This window comes from Salmo salar, chromosome 01 (genome assembly GCF_965601325.2).
Source record: "Salmo salar chromosome 01, fSalSal1, whole genome shotgun sequence".
Taxonomy (NCBI): domain Eukaryota; kingdom Metazoa; phylum Chordata; class Actinopteri; order Salmoniformes; family Salmonidae; genus Salmo; species Salmo salar.
In genome coordinates, this window is record NC_138291.1 from 43,913,366 (window position 1) to 43,939,984 (window position 26,619).

A 26,619-nucleotide genomic window follows, 5' to 3' on the forward strand; every position below is an offset into this window, starting at 1 on the left:
ATGAAGTAAGGAGTTAAGGCAATATATAGGCCATTGTGGCGAAGTAATTACAATTTAGCAATTGACACTGGAGTGATAATGTGCAGATGAGGATGTGCAAGTAGAAATACTGGTGTGCAAAAGAGCAGAAAAAAAATGGGGATGAGGTAGGTAGGTAGGTAGTTGGTTGGATGGGCTATTTACAGATGGGCTGTGTACAGCTACAGCATCTGTAAGCTGCTCTGACAGCCAATGTTTGAAGTTAGTCAGAGAGATATAAGTCTCCAACTTCAGTGATTTTTGCAATTCATTCCAGTCATTGGCAACAGAGAACTGGAAGAAAAGGCGGGGATGACCAGTGACATATACCTGCTGGAGTGCGTGATACGGGTGAGTGTTGCTATGGTGACCAGTGAGCTGAGATAAGGCAGAGCTTTACCTAGCAAAGACTTATAGATGACCTGGAGCCAGTGGGTTTGGCGACGAATATGTAGCGAGGACCAGCCAACAAGAGCATACAGGTCGCAATGTTGGTTAGTACATGGGGCTTTGGTGACAAAACGGATGGCACTGTGATAGACTGCATCCAATTTGCTGAGTAGAGTGTTGGAGGCGATTTTGTAAATGACATTGCCGAAGTCAAGGATCAGCAGGATAGTCAGTTGTACGAGGGTATGTTTAGCAGCATGAGTGAAGGAGGCTTTGTTGTAAAATAGGAAGCCGATTCCAGATTTAATTTTGGATTGGAGATGCTTAATATGAGTCTGGAAGGAGAGTTTACAGTCTAGCCAGACACCTAGGTATTTATAGTTGTCCACATACTCTAAGTCAGAACCGTCCAGAGTAGTGATGCTAGGCGGGCGGCGGGTGCGGGCAGCGATTGGTTGAAGAGCATGCATTTAGTTTTACTAGCATTTAAGAGCAGTTGGAGGCCACGGAAGTAGTGTTGCATGGAATTGAAGCTCTTTGGATGTTTGTTAACACAGTGTCCAAAGAAGGGACAGATGTATACAGAATGGTGTTGTCTGCGTAGAGGTGGATCAAAGAATAACCCGCAGCAAGAGCGACAGCATTGATATATACAGAGAAGAGAGTCGGCCTGAGAATTGAACCCTGTGGCACCCCCAAAGAGACAGCCAGAGGTCCGCACAACAGGCCCTCCAATTTGACACACTGAACTCCATCTGAGAAGTCGTTAGTGAACCAGGCGAGGCAGTCATTTGAGAAACCAAGGCTGTTGAGTCTGACGATAAGAATACGGTGATTGACAGAGTTGAAAGCCTTGGCCAGGTCGATGAAGACAGCTGCACAGTACTGTTTTTATCGATGGTGGTTATGATATCATTTAGGACCTTAAGAGTGGCTGAGGTGCAACCGTGATCGGCTCAGAAACCGGAGTGCATAGCGGAGAAGGTACGGTGGGATTCAAGATGGTCGGTGATCTGTTTGTTCACTTGGCTTTCGAAGACTTTAGAAAGGCAGGGCAGGATGGATATAGGTCTGTAACAGTTTGGGTCTAGAGTGTCTCCCCCTTTGAAGAGGGGGATGACTGCGGCCGCTTTCCAATATTTAGGAATCTCAGACGATACGAAAGAGATGTTGAATAAACTAGTAATTAGGGTTCTGACAATGTGGTGGATAGTCTATCAAATTGTAGGGTGAGTATTGGTAAAGTGGGACACTTTCTGAAAATGTGCTTTCTTGAACACCTTACAGATTCAGCCCGTTGTCTTACTTAACCCCCAACATGATACCATTCTAAATAGCTTAAGAACTCTACTACACTATTCAAAATATTGTATTTTTTCAGCCAATATTGGGAAATTTGGACAACTTGATTGGCAAAATGGGACACCATTTTTTATTGTAAAGAAGGATAAATGAGAGTATATGAGTAATTTCTATATTTTAATGATAAAATAAAATAATTCGTACAAATGAAATATTTTTTTTTGAAATGAGTGGAACATTAATTATTGTCATTTATTGTTAGTATTATTATTTAATTAGTATTATTAATATCATCATACTGGATTATAATTATATTATGTAGTAATTGTATAGCCTATAAATTATACTGAAGAAAAATATAAACACAACATGTAAAGTGTTGGTCCCATGTTTCATGAGCTGAAATAAAAGATCCCAGAAATGTTCCGTACGCGCAAAAAGCTTATTTCTCTCAAATGTTGTGTTTACATCCCTGTTAGTGAGCATTTCTGAGCATTTCTCCTTAGCGAGCATTTCTCCTTAGCCAAGAGAATCCATCTACCTGACAGGTGTGACATATCAAGAAGCTGATTAAACAGCATGATTATTACACAGGTGCACCTTGTGCTGGGGACAATAAAAGGCCACTCTAAAATGTGCAGTTTTGTCACACAACACAATGCCACACATGTTTCAAGTTTTGAGGGAGAGTGCAATTTCATGCTGACTGCAGGAATGTCCACCACATGCAGACCACATGTAATCACATCAGCCCAGGACCTCAACATCTGGTTTCTTCACCTGCGAGATTGTGTGAGACCAGCCACAGTATTAAGAAAACAGTCATTTTCATTCACGATTACATCCCATTACAAAATATGTTTTAATGAGACACTGAATATCCTTTCTTAGTTTTTTTATAGCCTTAGCATTATTTACCTCAGAAGGCTATATCGTTTTACTTACTATTATGCCGCTTGAGACGTGTGCCACGCCCACTATGATGACGGCATACCCACTGAACCCGTTTACAGAGAGGAGGTGACGCGAGAAGATAGTACTCCACCCAATATCTGTCCGCGTGAGATAAACCCTTTTTCGGGTGGAGGTCTATGAGAGACTGTTGAATTATGTCAGGCTTATTTGATCGAATAGAAGTTTCGTAATGTTTAGGCTGTTACAAATGTACTGATATAAGTGGGTGCGCACGTGGCATTCCGGCAACTTTGAGAAAAACGACTTATTATACCCACGTTTTATTTATTTAACTAGGCAAGTCAGTTAAGAACAAATTCTTATTTTCAATGACGGCCTAGGAACAGCAGGTTCACTGCCTTGTTCAGGAGCAGAACGACAGATTTTTTACCTTGTCACCTCGGGGCCCAACGCTCTAACCACTAGGCTACCTGCCACCCAAGACAGCTTAGGCATTACACTTTGCTATGTTAGCAACTTAACCAATATTAACCCTATTTGAGAGTATTTTCAAATACTTATTTCAAATACATGGGTTAAATGCATGGGAGTGTATTTGAGTCAGTGTATTTGAGTATCTTTCCAAGTGTATTTCCAAATACATTAAAATATTAAACTACTTGTAAAAAATATCGGAATACTTACTTCAAATGTATGTTAAAGTAATTGAGATATTTTAAATATTATTTGAACCCGGGTCTGGACAGTAGTCTGCCATAATGGGCATGTTCCTCTGATGCATGCCAGAATTACAATGGCTGTATCAGCGCCTGGTATGGCAACTGCACCATCAGCAAGGCGTCTAGAGGTTGGTGCGGTCTGCCCAACACATGACCAGGGACACACTGCCTTCCTCCAGGACATCTACAGCACCCGGTGTCACATGAAGGCCAAGAAGATAATCAAGGACCTCAGCTACCTGAGCCACTGCCTGTTCACCTCGCTATCATCCAGAAGGCGAGGTCAGTACAGGTGCATCAAAACTGGGAAAAAAGACCATCTGTTTTTCAATCTCAAGGCCATCAGACTGTTACATGTAAATATCCATCACTAACCGGCCTCCACCCAGTACCCTGCCCTGAACTTAGTCACTGGCTACCACCTGGTAACTCAACCCTGCACCTTAGAGGCTGTGGCCCTATGTACATCTGTCCTTTGGTATGATGAGTCCAGATTTTAGATTTTTGGTTCCAACCACTGTGTCTTTGTGGGACGCAGAGTAGGTGAATGGATGCTCTCCACATGTGTGGTTCCCACCGTGAAGCATGGAGGAGGAGGTGTGGGGGTGCTTTGCTGGTGACACTGTCTGTGATTTATTTAGAATTCAAGGCACACTTCACCTGCATTATTCTTCATCCACCAAACTTTAGTTGGCACTATGCCTGGCATCCGCCAAACCCAGATTTGTGTGTCGGACTGTCAGATGGTGAAGCCAGGGTAAGCCTACACGAAACACAGCTATTATTTTAACTGTTTCTAAAATTCCATATGGGAAGAAATTATTGTGGAAAAACGATTGGAACCATTTCTTTGTTTGACCGCTATTATGACCTCCGCGGTGGGCTCTATAACAAATATCATGGCATTATTTTTTGCATAGCCTATAACTTAAACTTGAGTTCATATGTTTTGAGTTTTTCTTGTAGGCTATGCTGTTGCATCATGCACCACTACCGTATAAACCGCACCATCGTCAAGGTTAAAATTAAACTGAGTGTCTAGTAAGGCTACACCATAGAGAATGATAGAGGTCTCTTGTGGACAAAATACTATTTTAGCGCCATTTAGGGCTTCCATTTTAACGTAGCCAACTGGGTGGGACTTCAACTTCATTGGCTGATCCCTCCCGATACCCAAGCTGGCACAGTTACAAATGAGTTCTCTATCTATCTCTATGGGCTACACAACTCGGAAATTCATAATTTTGCTGTTGCGCTGGTCAACGTTACGCTCGAAGCGAAATTGACAAGCGGCGGCATATGTCCAAAGAGTTTCTATTGGATAAATTCAGGTAGGTCCCTCCCCGTTTCGTTCCGTGTACTTCCGTTTAAAACACGTTTTTCAACAGAATCGGTGTAATGAATATGCCCTAGCTGTCATTTCTCATTCACTAACAGGTAAACCCGAAGTTTAAATAGCCTCTGAAATTCCAGTTGCCCGTGTTTGGGACATACTCGACACTTTGGTCACCCCAGAAAATACACTAGGTCATAGTTACACAAATGTTATTTCACCACGTTGAAATGAACTGACTGTAGATTTTGTATTGCGTTTATCTGGAATGTATTTCAGTGAACTCATGTGATGTGTGCTTTTGCAGGCAGACTAGCGAAACAAGATGACATCCCCCAAAAAGCAAGGTTTATTACGGGAGGCATCTCACCAGATCATTGCCGGTGGATCAGCAGGTAAGACTAACTTTAGGTTAGTAACACTTTTAGTATATCAAATATTGTCTACAGTCGGTTGTATGGTTCAAATGAACAATCGGCTGCGCTTGTTTAAGTTCATTTTCCTACATGCCTACTGTAGAATGTCAGTTTTAGACATTATGGAAAGCAATATTCCCACTATCTGAATAGTTGTTTTTACTGTAGACGTAATTCAAGAAGTTATATAATTGTTGTGATGAACTCTGAACTATTCAAACTGTTCTGTACCGGATGGTGTCCTTTTTTATATGTCTTCTGAAAACATTACTGTCCGCATTGGGTTCCGCATTCCTGATTCCTTTCCACGTACTGTATGCGGCTGCTTGTTGGTTTATGAAAATGTGTGCTTGCAAGTCCCTCTCCCGTCAACGCCTCTAGAATTCAATCAAACCACCCCCCCAAAATATAATATATATATATATATCTCAGTTGTCGGAAGTTTACATAGACTTAGGTTGGAGTCATTAACTTGTTTTTCAACCACTCCACAAATGTCTTGTTAACAAACTATAGTTTTGGCAAGTCGGTTAGGACATCTACTTTGTGCATGACACAAGTCATTTTTCCAACAATTGTTTACAGACAGATTATTTCACTTATAATTCACTGTATCACAATTCCAGTGGGTCAGAAGTTTACATACACTAAGTTGACTGTGCCTTTAAACAACTTGGAAAATTCCAGAAAATTATGTAATGTCTTTAGAAACTTCTGATAGCCTCATTGACATAATTTGAGTCAATTGGAGGTGTACCTGTGGATGTATTTCAAGGCCTACCTTCAAACTCACTGCCTCTTTGCTTGACATCATGGGAAAATCAAACGAAATCAGCCAAAACCTCAGAAAACAATTGTAGACGTCCACAAGTCTGGTTCATCCTTGGGAGCAATTTCCAAACGCCTGAAGGTACCACATTCATCTGTACAAACAATAGTACGCAAGTATAAACACCATGGGACCACGCAGCCGTCATACCGTTCAGGAAGGAGACGGGTTCTGTCTCCTAGAGAAGAACGTACTTTGGTGCGAAAAGTGCAAATCAATCCAAGAACAACAGCAAAGGACCTTGTGAAAATGCTGGAAGAAACGGGTACAAAAGTATCAATATCCACAGTAAAACGAGTCCTATATCGACATAACCTGAAAGGCCCCTCAGCACGGAAGAAGCCACTGCTCCAAAATCGCTATAAAAAAGCCAGACTACGGTTTGCAACTGCACATGGGGACAAAGAGCGTACTTTTTGAAGAAATTTCCTCTGGCCTGATATAACAACAATAGGACTGTTTGACCATAATGACCATTGTTATGTTTGGAGGAAAAAGGGGGATGCTTGCAAGCCAAAGAACACCATCACAACCGTGAAGCACGGGGGTGGCAGCATCATGTTGTGGAAGTGCTTTGCTGCAGGAGGGACTGGTGCACTTCACAAAATAGATGGCATCATGAGGAAAATTATGTGGATATATTGAAGCAACATCTCAAGACATCAGTCAGAAAGTTAAAGCTTGGTCGCAAATGGGTCTTCCAAATGGACAATGACCACAAGCATACTTCCAAAGTTGTGGCAAAATGGCTTAAGGACAACAAAGTCAAGGTATTGGAGTGGCCATCACAAAGCCCTGACCTCAACCCTATAGAAAATGTGTGGGCAGAACTGAAAAAGCGTGTGCGAGCAAGGAAGCCTACAAACCTGACTCAGTTACACCAGCTCTGTCAGGAGGAATGGACCAAAATTCACCCAACTTATTGTGGGAAGTTTGTGGAAGACTACCCGAAACGTTTGACCCAAGTTAAACAATTTAAAGGCAATTCTACCAAATACTAATTGAGTATATGTTAACTTCTGACCCACTGGGAATGTGATGAAAGAAATAAAAGTTGAAATAAATCATTCTCTCTACTATTATTCTGACATTTCACATTCTTAAAATAAAGTGGTGATCCTAACTGACCAATGACAGGGAATTTTTACTTGGATTAAATGTCAGGAATTGTGAAAAACTGAGTTTAAATGTATTTGGCTAAGGTGTATGTAAACTTCAACTGTACAGTACCAGTCAAAAGTTTGGACTCACGTACTCATTCAAGGGTTTTTCTTTATTTTGACTATTTTCTACATTGTAGAATAATAGTTGAGACATCAGTACTATGAAATAACACGTGTAATCATGTAGTAACGAAAATACATTTGAGATTCTTCAAATAGCCACCCTTTGCCTTGATGACAGCTTTGCACACTCTTGAGATTCTCTCAACCAGCTTCACCTGGAATGCTTTTCCAACAGTCTTGAAGGAGTTCCCACAAATGCTGAGCACTTGTTGGCTACTTTTCTTTCACTCTGCGGTCCAACTCGTCCCAAACCATCTTAATTGGTTTGAGGTTGGGTGATTGTGGAGGCCAGGTCATCTGATGCAGCACTCCATCACTCTCCTTCTTGGTCAAATAGCCCTTACACAGCCTGGAGGTGTGTTGGGTCATTGTCCTGTTGAAACACAAATGATAGTCCCACTATGCGCAAACCAGATGGGATGGTGTATCGCTGCAGAATGCTGTGGTAGCCATGCTGGTTAAGTGTGCCTAGAATTTTTATTTATATATATATATATTTTATTTATTTAAAAAATATATATTCTCACTAAAGTAGTACACTGGGCCTTTAATAGTCCTCTATTAGCGGACATACTCTCTCGCCCACCCTCATCACCCCCAAACTATGGTTCTATTGATTCCCTGTTTATCTGAGTTATTGCCATTTCAAGCATGCAGAAATCCATCCGGTATGATGTAGCACTGTGACAGTCGCTCTCACTAGACTTATTCTCCATGTTGCTAGAAACCTTAGTATAATGCCAAAATGAAACATTTGTTCAAAACAAAAATATTGTTCTCACATATTGGTGTTATTTAACACTGTAAATTAAAGTAATGAGTGGTTTTGGGTGGATTTTTCCTTTGTAGTCTAGAATTGTTGGATGAATTAATGGGATTTCATTATTGATTGAAATAATGCAGAAATACTGAAAATATTCTTTACACTCTAATCTATATATTGTAGCCTATTTGTTCTGTGTGTAGCTTATGTTGTTATAGGCACAGAGGTGGCACCACAGGTTCCAAAGTGGTGTGGCAAAATGTGTACTTGTCTTTTCTGGGGCCTGGAGTTTTTTCTGATCTAATGATCTGGTCAGGTAAAACTCTGGGTCCTATTCATAGGCTATGACAAAATATTATTATTATAGATAGCTTGCTTCCCTTTTAATCTGTGCTATGACTATAGGGTTGGGAGTTTTCTTGTCGGGTCATGTGAATTGGAAACACTCCTGGCCAAAGGTGGATGAAACCCTTTCAAACTACCACAAACCTCGTTATTATTCATTCTGAATTGGATATCAAATGAGCCAGAAACAACTACTTCAATGAACAACATACTCTGTAGTTTAGTGAACTACTATAACAGGGCTGAGAGTTATGCAAAGAATGGTTACAATGTATTTAAATATGAATTTCACCCTATACACACAATGTTAAACAGTGGACCTTCAAAAATAAAAAAGACACTTTTCTACATTGTGAACTATTTGAATTGTATGTCATAAACTATTATTTGTTCATCTGAATACAGTGCTCTTATGCAATTATTCAGTCTGTAAGCTTTATGTAAGGCAGGGTTACATTTAACACCATACACAGTAGACTTTGCAAGCTGCCTGTCTCTAGTTGTGAAAGTTATGGTGGTGCTAGAATACATATATTCTCTCTTTCTGCATTAGCCATCCATCTGTTATAGTTGGACAAACGTGTTCATATTGTCTATATAGACTGCTCTGTGGTGGAATTTTTTTTGCTTTTAAGACAGTGCACCACAAACATTTTGTGAATAATCACCTGCAGTAAAAAATAAAATAATATTCCAACATTACTGGACTAACAAACTGTCTGACTAACCTTTTTCAGGAACGTCACTATCCCTTAGCCTTGGGTAGCAGAATCCGATCGTTTCGCCTTCTTTATCCTGTTCCAAACACATTTATTCAGTGAATCTAAGTTATTAATGTTAGCTGATTGCTGCCTGATTGGATCAACCTAGCTAGCTAATGTTAGCTAGCTAGCTATCTATCTACTGTAGCTAGGCTACTAAAGCTAACATTAGTAGTTTTGTTAGCTAGCTATAGATTGCATCAATGTAGCTAGTTTTAGAGGATAACTAAACTGCTTTTATTAGCTACTTTTATTAACACATACCTTGTTTTCCATTTAAAATGTGTGTTCACTCTCTCATGAGGCAAGCAACCAGGCAGGAGAGGAGCGTGAGCGATGAAAGAAACCACGTGCAGACTGCAGAGTCAAACAATGAGGTGCTGGTGCAACTACATTTATTTGTTGATGAGGCTCTGTAGGCTGTAGCTAGAAGACCACTGTGACAGTGTGAAATCCCAGGGACAGGGTTGCATTCACTAGACAAAATAGAGACAAACAGGCTGAAATTGGGGGAGGTACTGTGTAAACCTGTCTAATAAGAAACTCCTGCATTCTTCTCAGTTGAAATAAGTTTTTCAAAAAAGTTCTATGATGTGAACTAATGAATATGTCTGGTAAACGGGTTTGTTGCTGCTGCTTGAAAGTGACCAGATTGAAAAGTACTGGGGCGAGTGCTATCTCGCCACACGTTTTCTGGCGGCTCTGTGTAGGCTCATTTGATTTAAGTTTTTTTTTAGGTTTTGTGGAGACCATTGATGTGTGATTTGATGTGCCACCTGATGCAGTTGTCCTCCTAGATTTTGTTTGCCATTGCTGGGTCTCAAGGAATAGGTTACAGCCAGTTCAAGCAAAACAAGGGATTTTGTTCTGATAGGGACTAAAGGACGAAGCACCTGGCCTGAACTCTTAAATTGGCTGGACGCCCAGAGGCCACTGACCTTGAACAGACAATAAAACACACACACCTGAAGTCAATTGTAAGATAAATACAGTGCATTCGGAAAGTATTCAGACCCCTTCACTTTTTCCACATTTTGTTACGTTACAGCCTTATTCTAAAATTTATGGGGGGAAAAAATCCTCAAACTACACACAATACCCCATAATGACAGAATGAATATAGGTATTAAGCATAAAAAAGCAGATACCTTATTTACATAAGTATTCAGACCCTTTGCTATGATTTAGAAAGGCACATCAATCAAATCAAAGTTTTTGTCACGTGCATCGAATCCAACAGTGAAATGCTTACTTATGTCCTAACCAACAGTGCAATTTTTAAGTTAAAAATAGGTATTAGGTGAACAATAGATAAGTAAAGAAATAAAAACAACAGTGGAAAATAACAGTAGTTGGGCTAATTGAGGTAGTATGTACATGTAAGTATGGCTAAAGTGACTATGCATATACAGTCGTGGCCAAAGGTTTTGAGAATGACACAAATATACATTTTCACAAAGTCTGCTGCCTCAGTTTGTAGGATGGCAATTTACATATACTCCAGAGTGTTATGAAGAGTGATCAGATGAATTGCAATTAATTGCAATGTCCCTCTGCCATGCAAATGAACTGAATCCCCCCCCAAATATTTCCACTGCATTTCAGCCCTGCCACAAAAGGACCAGCTGACATCGTGTCAGTGGTTCTCTCGTTAACACAGGTGTGAGTGTTGACGAGGACAAGGCTGGAGATCACTCTGTCATGCTGATTGAGTTCAAATAACAGACTGGAAGCTTCAAAAGGAGGGTGGTGCTTGGAATCATTGTTCTTCCTCTTTCAACCATGGTTACCTGCAAGGAAACACGTGCCGTCATCATTGCTTTGCACAAAAAGGGCTTCACAGGCAAGGATATTGCTGCCAGTAAGATTGCACCTAAATCAACCATTTATTGGATCATCAAGAACTTCAAGGAGAGCGGTTCAATTGTTGTGAAGAAGGCTTCAGGCCGCCCCAGAAAGTCCAGCAAGCGCCAGAACTGTCTCCTAAAGTTGATTCAGCTGCGGGATCGGGGCACCACCAGTACAGAGCTTGCTCAGGAATGGCAGCAGGCAGGTGTGAGTGCATCTGCACGCACAGTGAGGCGAAGACTTTTGGAGGATGGCCTGGTGTCAAGAAGGGCAGAAAAGAAGCCACTTCTCTCCAGGGAAAAACATCAGGGACAGACTGATATTCTGCAAAAGGTACAGGGATTGGACTGCTGAGGACTGGGGTAAAGTAATTTTCTCTGAATCCCCTTTCCGATTGTTTGGGGCATTCAGAAAAAATCTTGTCTGGAGAAGACAAGGTGAGCGCTACCATCAGTCCTGTGTCATGCCAACAGTAAAGCATCTTGAGACCATTCATGTGTGGGGTTGCTTCTCAGCCAAAGGAGTGGGCTACCTCACAATTTTGCCTAAGAACACAGCCATGAATAAAGAATGATACCAACACATCCTCCGAGAGCAACTTCTCCCAACCATCCAGGAACAGTTTGGTGACGAACAATGCCTTTTCCAGCATGATGGAGCACCTTGCCATAAGGCAAAAGTGATAAATAAGTGGCTCGGGGAACAAAACATCGATATTTTGGGTCCATGGCCAGGAAACTCCCCAGACCTTAATCCCATTGAGAACTTGTGGTCAATCCTCAAGAGGCGGGTGGACAAACAAAAACCCACAAATTCTGACAAACTCCAAGCATTGATTATGCAAGAATGGGCTGCCATCAGTCAGGATGTGGCCCAGAAGTTAATTGACAGCATACCAGGGCGGATTGCAGAGGTCTTGAAAAAGAAGGGTCAACACTGCAGATATTGACTCTTTGCATCAACTTCATGAAATTGTCTATAAAAGCCTTTGACACTTATGAAATGCTTGTAATTATACTTCAGTATTCCGTAGTAACATCTGACAAAAATATCTAAAGACACTGAAGCAGCAAACTTTGTGGAAATTAATATTTGTGTCATTCTCAAAACTTTTGGCCACAACTGTATGATAAACACAGAGTAGCAGTAGTGTAAAAGAGGGGTTGGCAGGTAGTGGGTGGCGGGACACAATGCAGATAGTCCGGGTAGCCAATGTGCGGGGGCACCGGTTAGTCGGGCTAATTGAGGTTGTATGTACATGAATGTATAGTTAAAGTGACTATGCATATATGATAAACAGAGAGTAGCAGCAGCGTAAAAGAGGGGTTGGTGGGTCGGGACAATGCAAATAGTCCGAATAGCCATTTGATTACTTGTTCAGGAGTCTTATGGCTTGGGGGTAAAAGCTGTTGAGAAGCCTTTTGGTCCTAGACTTGGAGCTCTGGTACCGCTTGCCATGCGGTAGCAGAGAGAACAGTCTATGACTGGGGTGGCTGGGGTCTTTGACAATTTTTAGGGCCTTCCTCTGACACCGCCTGGTATATAGGTCCTGGATGGCAGGAAGCTTTCCCCAGTGATGTACTGGGCCGTACGCACTTCCCTGTAGTGCCTTGCGGCCGGAGGCCGAGCAGTTGCCGTACCAGGCGGTGATGCAACCAGTCAGGATGCTCTCAATGTTGCAGTTGTAGAACCTTTTCAGGATCTGAGGACCCATGCCAAATCTTTTTAGTTTCCTGAGGGGGAATAGGCTTTGTCGTGCCCTCTTCATGACTGTCTTGGTGTGTTTGGACCATTCCAGCATAGTCCTGTAGTTTAGCATCTGCTTCATCTGACCACTTTTTTATAGACCGAGTCACTGGTGCTTCCTGCTTTAATTTTTGCTTGTAAGCAGGAATGAGGAGGATAGAATTGTGGTCAGATTTACCAAATGGAGGGCGAGGGAGAGCTTTGTATGCGTCTCTGTGTTGAGTACAGGGGATCTAGAATTTTTTCCCCTCTGGTTGCGCATTTAACATGTTGATAGAAATGAGGAAAAACTGATTTAAGTTTCCCTGCATTAAAGTCCCCGGCCACTAGGAGCGCTGCCTCTGGGTGAGCGGTTTCCTGTTTCCTTATTTCCTTATACAGCTGACTGAGTGCAGTCTTAGTGCCAGCAGCCGTCTGTGGTGGTAAATAAACAGCCACGAAAAGTGTGGTCTACAGCTTATCATAAGATACTCTACTTCAGGCAAGCAAAATCTAGAGACTTCCTTAGATTTCGTGCACCAGCTGTTGTTTGCAAATATGCACAGACTGCCCCCCGTCTTACCGGAGTGTGCTGTTCTATCTAGCTGGTGCAGCGTATATCCCGCTAGCTGAATATCCATGTCATCATTCAGCCACAATTCCGTGAAACATAAGATGTTACAATTTCTGATGTCCCGTTGATAGGATATTCGTGATCGTACCTCGTCTAATTTATTGTCGAATGATTGTACATTGGCAAGTAATACTGACGGTAACGGCAGCTTTCCCACTCGCCTTCTGCGGATCCTTACGAGGCACCCCGCTCTGTGTCCTCTGTACCGGCGTCTCTTTCTCTTGCCAATGACAGGGATTTGGCCTTGTCGGGTGTCTGAAGTGCATCCTGTGCGTCCTGCTTGTTGAAGAAAAACTGTTTGTGTAATCTGAGGTGAGTGATCGCTGTCCTGATATCCAGAAGCTCTTTTTTGCCGTAAAATACGGTGGCAGAAACATTATGTACAAAATAAATTACAAATAACACGGGAAAAAACACATAATAGCACAATTGGTTAGGCGCCCGTATAACTGCTGCCGTTTCTTCCGGCGCCGTTTTATCTCCTGTCTATATAAGGTACCACAGTTGACAGTGCATGTCAGAGCAAAAACCAAGCCATGAGGTCGAAGGAATTGTCCGTAGAGTTCCAATACAGGATTGTGTCGAGGTACAGATCTGGGGAAGGGTACCAAAAAATGTCTGCACCATTGAAGGTCCCCAAGAACACAGTGGCCTCATCATTAACTAGGCAAGTCAGTTAAGAACAAATTCTTATTTACAATGATGGCCTACCCCGTCCAAACCTGGACGACACTGTTCCAATTATGGGACTCCCAATCACGGCCAGATGTGAACAATCACAGCCAGATGTCATACAGCCTGGATTCGAATCAGGGACTGTAGTGACGCCTCTTGCACTGAGATGCAGTGCCTTAGACCGCTGCGCCACTCGGGAGCCCTATTCTTAAATGGAAGAAGTTTGGAACCACCAAGACTCTTCCTAGAGCTGGCCGACCGGCCAAGCTGTGCAATCGGGGGAGAAGGGCCTTGGTCAGGGAGGTGAACAAGAATCCGATGGTCACTATGACAGAGCTCCAGAGTTCCTCTGTGGAGATCAGAGAACCTTCCAGAAGGACAATCATCTCTGCAGCACTCCACCAATCAGACTGTTCTGGTTTAGTTATAATACTTACTTATATTACTTACCTTAAATTTGGCTCCCCCTATTGTTGATCTGGAGTATTTTCCTTAAGCTAGAAAATGACCTGTCATGTGACCTGTTAGGAGGAAGTTGGGTCATTGTTGCCTCATGTAGAGTTTAATGTGCTCTGTTTCAGTTGTCTGCTTTGTGGAAGCCTTGCCAATTAGTATTTTCAGTCCTTTTGCATATATCTTTCGTTTCAGAGCATTATTTGTGGAATTTGGATGTGTATGTTTACTTTGTGGAATAGATGGACAGCACTAGCTTCACTGCTATGCTATGTTAGCCTAGCTTTTGCTAGTTGTCAGTGTGAGCAAAATATCAGGTTAAGTTCATATCTAGTTTGTATTTTAGGACAGATAAAAAAAAAATTATGCAGACATTGTTGTCTTTGTTTCAGTTTCACACTGTTTCAACTCAATAGATCTTGTGAACATGGAGATCATGCTTTGAGGGTTATGTGAAGGAGTTTATCCTACTGTCAAAATATGCACAGTAACGCATACGGAGGACAGTATACAGGCCTTTATGGTAGAGTGGTCAGACGGAAGCCACTCCTCAGTAAAAGGCACATGACAGCCTGCTTGGAGTTTGCCAAAAGGCACATAAAGGATTCAGACCAGTGGAACAAGATTATCTAGTCTGATGAAAGCAAGATTGAACTCTTTGGAAGGAATGCCAATCGTCACGTCTGGAGGAAACCTGGCACCATCCCTACGGTGAGGCATGGTGGTGGCAGCATCATGCAGTGGGGATGTTTTTCAACGGCAGGGACTGGGAGACTAGTCAGGATCGAGGGAAAGATGAACAGAGCAATGTAGACATATTTCCTTGATGAACTTGCTCCAGAGTGCTCAGGACCTCAGACTTGGACAAATGTTCACCTTCCAACAGGACAATGCAGGAGTGGCTTTGGGACAAGTCTCTGAATGTCCTTGAGTGGCCCAGTCAGAGCCCGGACTTGAACCCGATCGAACCTCTCTGGAGAGACCCGACAATAGCTGTGCAGCAATGCTCCTCATCCAAACTGACAGAGCTAGAGGATAATCGGAGAAGAATGCGGGAAACTCCCCAAATACAGGTATGCCAAGCTTGTAGTGTCATACCCCAAAAGACCTGAGGCTGTAATCGCTGCCAAAGATGTTTCAACAAAGTACTTCAGTAAAGGGTCTGAGTACTTATGTAAATGTTATATTTCAAAATTGTATAAATTAACAAAAAATTCTGAACCTGTTTTTGTTTTGTCATTATGGGTATTGTGTGTAGATTGATGAGTTAAAACAACAATTTAATACATTTTAGAATAAGGCTGTAATGTAACAAAATGTGGAAAAAGTCTAGGGTTCTGAATACAGTACTTTCAGAATGCACTGTAATTGGTCCTGGCCTGTTCTCCTTCCTCCAGGGGCTGGAGTCTTGGAACTATCTTTGAGGAAGCTAGAGGACTTAGAGAGACAGGATCTGGGTTCTAGGAGGCTGCACTTCTGCACCTTGTGTAAAATCAATGACTGCAGTGTTTCCCCTCCTCACCTTCCTTAGGCCTGTATGTGTGCCTGTGTGTGGATGTTTCCGTGTGTGTGTGTGTATTGTTGCCATCCTTACTTCCCTGTTAACGAGGTTGGAGCGGAGACCAATGTTTATTTATGCGCAACCCGGCCCGGTCAGTATGTGTGAGTAGTGTATACTATAAATTGAGTAAATCTACCTTGGCTTTGGTGCTCTTTACAATCTGCATGTGTGTGGACTTTGGTACTTTTGTCTCTCTGTTCAGTCTGGACACGCTTTGGTTATTTTGAACTTTTGAAGGCTGAGGTCAACAGTCAGACAGAGCTCAGCCTCTCTTTGGTTTGCATAGTAACTAAGTAATGTGGTTAGTTTCTTCATTCATTGATTCACAGTATCATCAGGGCGGTGACTTATGGATTTTTGGGTAACAATTAATTGCTATGCTTGTCATAATTTTCATTTTTGCTGAAAATTATTTTGAGCTTACTGGTATAATATATCATAATGCGTATTTGAAAATGAGCTACAACATAGGTCAATCTAATAAATACAAAACAGCTTTGGTGGTACCCCGAATGGTTTTGACAGCTTGGAACTTTAGGAAATGATGCTTCCCCTCTCAACAGTGTCCTACTACTCGCATAATGATTACTGTCCTTGTTGAGAAATTACCAACATTACTTTTTTTCATGTAAAAATGGGTAAACAAACTTTAGGCCTGTCTACTTGAAGAGTAGTATGTATGTAGTATGTACAGTATGTATCATGTGCAACTTTGATGCCTCAATAGTGGATGAATAATAATCATTCCAATAAGGGCAGTGGCCAGTTATGGATGAATGTGTCAATGTCCTCTACGTGTTTGTACAAGGCTGACTGGTTTCTATGTGTATGTGATTGCTTTATTCTTGTACGGTGACGCCAAAGAAAAATATCCATTCTTGGATGGACAATAAAGTTATATTCTATTATATCAATGAAATTTGAGAATAATCACTCTGTTCAACGATGAAGATTGATGTTGAAATCATATTTCTTCAGAGGTGGGGCATGTAGTAGTTTTTCAAAGTGAGGCAGGCAGTGCATTTCAACCATAGATGGACTTAAGGTAGACTCAGCAAGATGACGTACATGCACAAAGTAAACATCAGTAGTGGGTCAATTTCCGCAACAACTAAGAGCGTTGAGGTGCGTGGCTAAGCTTCTCTGCTGTTTTGGTCCCGTAGCTAGCATGTTGTAGCAGCGTGAAGGGAACCTCTCTGCACATGTGTTTGACTGTGTGAGAGCAAAGTCTTGCATCGTGCTCATCGCAATCTCTGTAGTGCTGCTTGTGGCAGCGGCATTTCGCTTAGTCTACCTTTTAAGGATCGGCCCCTTTTTTTTCCCAATTTTCGCCTAAAATGACACACCCAAATCTAACTGCCTGTAGCCCAGGCCCTGAAGCAAGGATATGCATTTTCTTGGTACCATTTGAAATGAAACACTTTGAAGTTTGGAAATGTGAAAGGAATGTAGGAGAATATAACACAGAATATAACACATTAGATCTGGTAAAAGATAATAAAACATTTTTTATTTGCACCATCATTTTTGAAATGCAAGAGAAAGGCCATAATGTATTATTCCAGCCCAGGTGCAATTTAGATATTGGCCACTAGATGGCAGCAGTGTATGTGCAAAGTTTGTATTTCTGTTCCAAATGTTGTCTCAAGACTGCCTAAATGTGCCTAATTTGTTTATTAATAACTTTTCATGTTCAAAACTGTGCACTCTCCTCAAACAATAGCATGGTATTCTTTCACTGCAATATCTACTGTAAATTGGACAGTGCAGTTAGATTAACAAGAATTTAAGCTTTCTGCCAATATCAGATATGTCTATGTCCTGGGAAATGTTCTTCTTACTTTAACAACCTCATGCTAATCACATTAGCCTATGTTAGCTCAACCATCCCGCAGGGGACCCAGCAATCCTGAAGAATTAACTATAAGTGGCATGGGTTCAATTCAGTCTTTTCACCACAATGGGGCAGCAATTACCTACTCTTTCACTTTTCCACAGGAGGGTACAGTATAACTTTCTGCTGATTCTTAACCTGAGTTTGGCTTGCAAATGTAACACTACGTGGATGTCTGTAGCATATAGTAGCTATATATATATATATATGTGTGTGTGTGTGTGTGTGTGTGTGTGTGTGTGTGTGTGTGTGTGTGTGTGTAAATGTTCAGGATCATTTTCGTGCTTATACACATTGCAAAATTACATTGACTTTTGTCTGATGTGAGAAGTACTGCTAATATTATATATGAAATATTGATGTTTTAAGAGAAGTAGATATGTTGCCCCCAAAAATGAATGCTTTACCTGTGAATAACTCCTCATATTTCTGAAAAAATGGTCAGCTGCTGTTTGTGTTATTCTAGTATTGATTATTTCCTTTTCCTTCCCACTTGAAAGTGTAACTTCATAACATTTGCAGTTTTCGTTAACGGCTGGGTAAACCAATCCTTCCTTAGCAAATGGAGTGTGTCGATACTAGACAGACACCCTAAGTATGATTAGATACACTCCCAGACGACGTCCGTGTAGTAGACTGTCAGAATCTTACTTAAAACATACTGCAACTCTCTCAATTTGAATTGGTTTTAAACTGTGAACCTAACATGAGGCGGCATCGGACAAATAAATCCCACTTCGTTTAAATAAAGAAGAAAAGAAAAAGGGGAAATAAAATAAATAGAACCAATCAAAGTGAGTGGTGGAACTCCATGAGGATGACGAAGAGAGAGTCCATTACAAATGAGCGTTCCTTTTCCTTACACTTCCAGGCTAGACCAGGTTTGCGATTGGATTGCCTGCCATAATCAGAGCTGAATTACTGTAGGCCTAATATTTATTTCCAGAAACAATTGTACATGTTTTAGCGGGCGCTTTGATTGAACTCCCGGCGGACATGCTGTAGACAGATGTTTAGATGACCTCATGTTTGAAGTAATGTTGATTTTGGACTGGGTGCTGCTTCGCCGTTTTCTCCAAACCCCCCCCCCTCCAAACCCCCCAGCGCTCTTCGCGTGACTGTGCGTCTGATACAGCGAGGGCAGGGAGAGGTGCATCCTTCAGAACACACACACACACACGGTCGGGTGGTGTTTCGACTCGGGAAGGAAGAGAAGATATTTATGTTCCTATTTCTTTGACAGACAGATGTCTTGGGGGGAGGGGGTGGATGGCTGGGGGAAAATGAAGCATGACAGTGTTGAAGGATGGATACTGGTGGTGTGATAGAATATATCTGTCTCTTCCTCTGTGTGTGTGTGTGTGTGTGTGTGTGTGTGTGTGTGTGTGTGTGTGTGTGTGTGTGGTGTGTGTGTGTGTGTGTGTGTGTGTGGGGGGGGGGGGGGGGGGGGGGTGTTTTACTGAGGCGTATGACATACCATCAACATAGTTCTGAAAGACGTGTCTAATAAACACCACATTGTGTGAATTCCATCTACAGATAATTAACTGTCCAGACTCCAAAGCGACATTCTTCGTAACAGACTGTTATAGAATAAGTCTTTCTCAGTAAGACATTTAGTTCGGATAGAAAGGATTTCATTAAGAGATTTAAATTCATTATCATTCTGATGTTGTTCCTTGATGAAGCAGCCATTCCATTATGTTACTCTGACTTTTACCGCGTCCAAAATGGCACCCTATTCCCTATGTAGAGCACCATGGGCTCTGGTCAAAAGTAGTTCACTACATAGGGAATAGGGTCCCTTTTGGGATACTACTTCCATCTTCGTGTGTAGCCTAGCCTAACTGATAGAAACTCCCTCATTTTAGATTCTGGAATGGGGGGAAAAAAGTCAATTAAAACACAACCAAACATTTAAAAAAAATAAACAATAGATGTATTGTCGTAGTCCCCCTAATTACTGTAGTCAGGAAATGTGAAGGATCATAACGTCAGTAGAAATCAGTTGACTGCAACCATGCATGAAGGGTAATGGGAACAAATGTAGCATGGACCCATGGACCCTGTGCTTCCCAAAATAGATTTGATATGTCCCAGTGGTCTTAAGGCGTCAGCATCCTTCAGTTCGGCTGGCTGACCCGAACGAGTGTGCTCGCATACTCCCTTGAAAGACCTTCGTTCAAAAAATGAGAAAAAGTGTCAATAGTAGTGTTTGTCCATTTTGAGACGCCGTAGTCAGTATACACTCACTCAATATATTCAGAATTCATCTAAGAAATCTGTAATTTTGACGTTTTTGCCGAGGAGATCTTGGTCATGCAATTTTTCACGTAAGATATTTCATGCAGTATTCTTCAATGGAAAAATTTGCATGAAAATTAGTCGTCTCTCGTTGAATGACAACAAAGACTTTATTGAAGAATCCCTACTGTTGACCAATCACCGACAAAGGGGCGTAGACTTCGGCGGCTTGCCTCCAGAAATGTTTTTGTGTGCACGAACAACTGAACAAAAAATAAAAACGCAACATTCAACAATTTCAAAGATTTTACTAAGTAACAGTTCATGCAATGAACAAAAATACAAATGCAACTTGTAAAGTGTTGGTTTCATGAGCTGAAATAAAAGATCCCAGAAATTGTTCAATACAGTGAGGGGGAAAAAGTATTTGATCCCCTGCTGATTTTGTACGTTTGCCCACTGACAAAGAAATTATCAGTCTATAATGACAATGACCCAAAACACACAGCCAAGGCAACAAAGGAGTGGCTCAAGAAGAAGCACATTAAGGTCCTGGAGTGGCCTAGCCAGTCTCCAGACCTTAATCCCATAGAAAATCTGTGGAGGGAGCTGAAGGTTCGAGTTGCCAAATGTCAGCCTCAAAACCTAAATGACTTGGAGAAGATCTGCAAAGAGGAGTGGGACAAAATCCCTCCTGAGATGTGTGCAAACCTGGTGGCCAACTACAAGAAACGTCTGACCTCTGTGATTGCCAACAAGGGTTTTGCCACCAAGTACTAAGTCATGTTTTGCAGAGGGGACAAATACTTATTTCCCTCATTAAAATGCAAATCATTTATAACATTTTTGACATGCGTTTTTCTGGATTTTTTGTTGTTATTCTGTCTCTCACTGTTCAAATAAACCTACCATTTTAAATTATAGACTGATCATTTCTTTGTCAGTGGGCAAATGTACAAAATCAGCAGGGGATCAAATACTTTTTTCCCTCACTGTATGTACAAAAAGCTTATTTGGCCACACATTTGTTTACATCCCTGTTATAGAGCATTTATCCTTTGCCAAGATAATCCATCCATCTGACAGATGTGGCATATCAATACGCTGATTAAACAGCATGATCATTACACAGGTGCATCTTGTGCTGGGGACAATAAAAGGCCACTCTAAAATGTGCAGTTTTGTCACACAACACAAGGCCGCAGATGTCTCAAGTTTTGAGTGAGCGTGCAATTTCATGCCGACTGCAGGAATGTCCACCAGAGCTGTTGCCAGAGATTTGAATGTTTTTTTCTCTACGTCGTTTTAGAGAATTTGGCAGTACATCCAGTCGACCTCACAACCGCAGACCACGTGTAACCACGTCAGCCCAGGACCTCCACATCTGGCTTTTTCACCTGAGTGATAATCTGAGATCAGCCACCTGGACAGCTGATGAAACTGGGTTTGCACAACTAAAGAATTTCTGCACAAACTGTCAGAAACTGTCTCGGAAGCTCAACTGCCTGCTTGTTGTCCTCACCAGGGTCTTAACCTAACTGCATTTCAGCGTCGTAACCGACTTCAGTGGGAAAATGCTCACTTTCGATGGCCACTGGCATGCTAGAGAAGTATGGTCTTCACGGATGAATCACGGTTTCAACTGTATCGTGAAGATGGCAGACAGCGTGTATGGCGTCATGTGGGCGAGCGGTTTGCTGACGTCAACGTTGTGAACAGAGTGCCCCGTGGTGGTGGTGGGGTTATGGTATAGGCAGACATAAACTACGTACATCGAACACAATTGCATTTTATCGATGGCAATTTGAATGCACAGAGATACCGTGATGAGATCCCGAGGCCCATTATCGTGCCATTCATCTACCGCCATCACCTCATGTTTCAGCATGATAATGCATGGCCCGCAAGGATCTCTACACAATTCCCGAAAGCTGAAAATATCCCAGTTCTTCCATAACCTGCATACTCACCAGACATGTCACCCATTGAGCATGTTTGGGAGGCTCTGGATCGACGTGTATGGCAGCATGTTCCAGTTCCCATCAATATCCAGCAACTTCACACAGTCATTGAACTGGAGTGGGATAACATTCCACAGGCCACAGCTGAAAATGTCCCAGTTCTTCCATGGCCTGCATACTCATTGAGCATGTTTTGAGATGCTCTGGCTTGATGTGTATGACCGCATGTTCCAGTTCCCACCAATACCCAGCAATTTCGAACAGCCATTGAAGAGGACTGGGGCAATGTTCCAGACTGTGGCCTGAAGTTGTGTAGAGATTCTTGCGGGCCATGCATTATCATGCTGAAACATGAGGTGATTGCCACGCAGAATGGCACGACAATGGGCATTTAGGATCTCATCATGGAATCTCTGTGAATTTTTTATTTTTATTTATTTAGCTAGGCAAGTCAGTTAAGAACAAATTCATATTGACGGCCTACCGAAAGGCAAAAGGCCTCCTGCGGGGATGGGGGCCTGGAATTAAAAGAAATAAATATATACAATATAAATATAGGACAAAACACACATCACAACGAGAGACAACACAACACTACATAAAGGGAGACCTACGACAACAACATAGCAAGGCAGCAACACGTAGCAACACAACATAACAACAACATGGTAGCAACACAAGATAACAACACAACATAACAACAACATGGTAGCAACACAAGATAACAACAACATGGTAACAACACAACATAACAACAACATGGTAGAAACACAACATAACAACAACATGGTAGAAACACAACATAACAACAACATGGTAGCAACACAAGATAACAACATGGTAGCAACACAACATAACAACAACATGGTAGCAACACAAGATAACAACAACATGGTAGAAACACAACATAACAACAACATGGTAGCAACACAAGATAACAACATGGTAGCAACACAACATAACAACAACATGGTAGCAACACAAGATAACAACAACATGGTAGAAACACAACATAACAACAACATGGTAGCAACACAAGATAACAACATGGTAGCAACACAACATAACAACAACATGGTAGCAACACAAGATAACAACAACATGGTAACAACACAAGATAACAACACAACATAACAACAACATGGTAGCAACACAAGATAACAACAACATGGTAACAACACAACATAACAACAACATGGTAGAAACACAACATAACAACAACATGGTAGAAACACAACATAACAACAACATGGTAGAAACACAACATAACAACAACATGGTAGAAACACAACATAACAACAACATGGTAGAAACACAACATAACAACAACATGGTAGAAACACAACATAACAACAACATGGTAGAAACACAACACAACAACATGGTAGCAACACAACACAACAACATGGTAGCAACACAACACAACAACATGGTAGCAACACAACATAACAACAACATGGTAGCAACACAACATAACAACATGGTAGCAACACAACATAACAACAACATGGTAGCAACACAACATAACAACAACCTGGTAGGAACACAACATAACAACAACATGGTACAAACATTATTGGGCACACACAACAGCACAAAGGTCAAGAAGGTAGAGACAACAATACATCACACAAAGCAGCCACAACTGTCAGTAGGGGTGTCCATGATTGAGTCTTTGAATGAAGCGATTGAGATAAAACTGTGCAGTTTGTTGTGAATTCAAATTGCCATCGATAAAATGGAGTTGTGTTTGTTGTCCGTAGCTTATGCCTGCCCATACCATAACCCCACCGCAACCAACTATGTTCACCACATTGACATCAGCAAATCGCTCGCCCACGCGACACCATACATGTTCTCTGCTATCTGCCAGATACAGTTGAAACTGGGATTAATCCACAAAGAGCACACTTCTCCAGCTTGCCAGTGGCCATGGAAGGTGAGCATTTGCCCACTGAAGTTGGTTACAACGCCAAACTACAGTCAGGTCAAGACCCTGGTGAGGATAACGAGCACGCAGATCAGCTTCCCTGAGACGTTTCTGACAGTTTATGCAGAAATTCTTTGGTTGTGCAAACCCACAGTTTCATCAGCTGTCCTGGTGGCTGGTCTCGGATGATCCCGCAGGTCAAGAAGCCGGATGTGGAGGTCCGTGGCTGGCATGGTTCACATGTTCTACGGTTGTGAGGCCGGTTGGACGTACTGCCAAATTCTCTAAAAAGACGTTGGAGGTGGCTTATGATAATTTTAATGTTCATTTCCTTATCTGGCAACAGCTCTGGTGGACAATAAAAATTCAGCAGGCCAATTATGTTGTGTGACAAAACTGCCCATTTTAGAGTGACCTTTTGTCCCCAGCACAAGGTGCACCTGTGTAATGATCATGCCGTTTAATCAGTTTCTTAATATGCCACACCTGTCAGGTGGATAGATTATCTTGGCAAAGGAGAAATGCTCACAAACAGGGATGTAAACGCAATTTGTGCACACAATTTGAGAGAAATAAGCTTTTTGTGCGTATGGAAAATTTCGGGGATCTTTTATTTCAGCTCATGAACCATGGGACCAACACTTCTTGCGTTTATGTTCAGTGTGTATTTTTCTAGGTAGTTAACATTAGCTAGCGCTAGTCAGCTGTACCTGTACCAAAACTCCAGCATTTCTCCTTCTATAGGTTGGTCTCAAGTTTCTTTTTAAATGGTGAGCCAACATGTTTTCAACACTTTTTAAATGTTTTATTTCCATGACCGTTCAAAACTCATTTTCTCATGTCTCTCTCTTGTCCCTCTGCAGCGGACATGTGGTGAGCAACATGTTTGGAACATGGAATCACTATTAAATCGCAGTATGGAATCACAATACACATAAAATCGCGATACATATAGAAGTGCATTTCATATCGTATCGTCACCTAAGTATCGTGATAAAATCGTATCGGGAGGTCCCTGGCAATTCCCAGCCCTATGCAGGAATTTGGTTGTCAATTTCTGTCTCAAAGAAGATAATGTGCCATTCAATAGATATCTAACATCAACATAAAAGGACTGTTGGCTACCTCTTAATCAGCAGCTGTGTGTATGAGAGAGTGGTTGGGTGGTCTAGTGGAGATTTAGTCTGTGCTGTAATGTACGACCCTCAGACCAGCCGCTGACGTTATCTTAATAAGGTGATTTATGGAACTACCTCACTGACTGAGTGGGGGACCACAGGATGTAGTGTGTGGGAGGAAACGTCTTTATTGTGATGCTGAAGAGTTTAAGATGGCATTAAGCACATTCACTCTCAAATACAGGCGCACACACACACACACACACACACACACACACACACACACACACACACACACACACACACACACACACACACAAGCCATCCATCATACATGTTAGGTTGCTGTGACCAGTAAGGATAATTGCAGTGTTATGTTAGGAGCGGAATCTGCAGGATAATTATGATTGTTCGAAATGGGAGGCTGTCCCTGGACTATCGCTAGTCTCATTTACCACGGTACAATTTATTACGAGGGCACTGCAGCCAGTCGAGGTGGCTGTAGCATACAGTGACCAACGTTTTGTATGGGGTAATATTGTAATGATGCTTTTATGTCCTCTCTGAAGTCTAGTACCGGGCTGTTGTGACTGTCGGGAAATAGAGTTGAAGTTGTCATGAATTGATAAGTGAATAATCTTCGTCGACATTACATCCTCCTCACCCACGCTCAGCAAATCCACTACTTACTCTACCGTTAGTAGCTCTGCACTCAACCACAGAAACCAAATCTTTTTGGGGAGTAATATATTCCATTCTGAAGAAATTGCACCGGTAATGTAAATGGGGAGAAGATGACAGATGTAAAGAAAACAGCCCGACCATCTCAGTGAATTCCTCTGTAATAGAAATGTGAAGGCGTACATACTACAGCATATGGTAACTATGAGGAAATCGGCTAAACAAGCTATGCTTAATTGAGCACTTAGTCTAAGTAGTCAAGGGGCAAGGCTAGAGTGACCCTGGAAGAAAGTGTGTGTTCCCACCTCTCCCTGTGTGTGTGTGTGTGTGTGTGGTGTGTGTGTGTGTGTGTGTGTGTGTGTGTGTGTGTGTGTGTGTGTGTGTGCCCCTGTGTGTGTGTGTGTGTGTGCCCCTGTGTGTATACGACTACGCCTGTGTGTGTACACGGTGTGTCTCTGGCTTATGTTCTTGTGTTTTGAAGAGCTCTATATTTCAGTAAGACCACTCCTGTCAGGCCCAGTCTTTTTGTTTCTGAACCCACTAATTAAGTTACAATGGAAAAGAGGTACTATATAGGCACTCTGAGAAGAGTGGCGTTTTGGCAGCACCGCGCCCTGATCATCACCATCCGCATAGCTGGGTTTCATTTTAATAAAGCAGAACCCTCCACTTCAGATGCTAGTCTATAGCAAGATCTCAGTCCATGTTGCCATCCCCTCTGCTCTGTCCTGCCATCGCCATAGCCTGCAAACCAGACTCAATGCTTTGGAAGTGAGTTATTATTTGACATTGAACTTGCTGAACTGTAGCATCTGTTA

At 41.9% G+C, this 26,619-nt stretch overlaps 1 protein-coding gene across 3 annotated transcripts in view; it reads left to right on the forward strand.

Moving 5' to 3' along the window:
• The first annotated feature begins 4,543 nt into the window (after positions 1-4,543).
• The window catches only part of slc25a21 (solute carrier family 25 member 21), a 209,440-nt gene continuing 187,364 nt past the window's right edge, over positions 4,544-26,619 (forward strand). The window contains exons 1-2 of one of the 3 annotated variants that reach the window (XM_045717979.2): positions 4,544-4,675; positions 4,985-5,072. In XM_045717979.2, the coding sequence (XP_045573935.1) occupies positions 5,003-5,072 (70 nt within the window). In that variant the 5' untranslated portion in view covers positions 4,544-4,675; positions 4,985-5,002. The other 2 variants (XM_014197922.3, XM_045717980.2) reach the window with 2 other exon arrangements.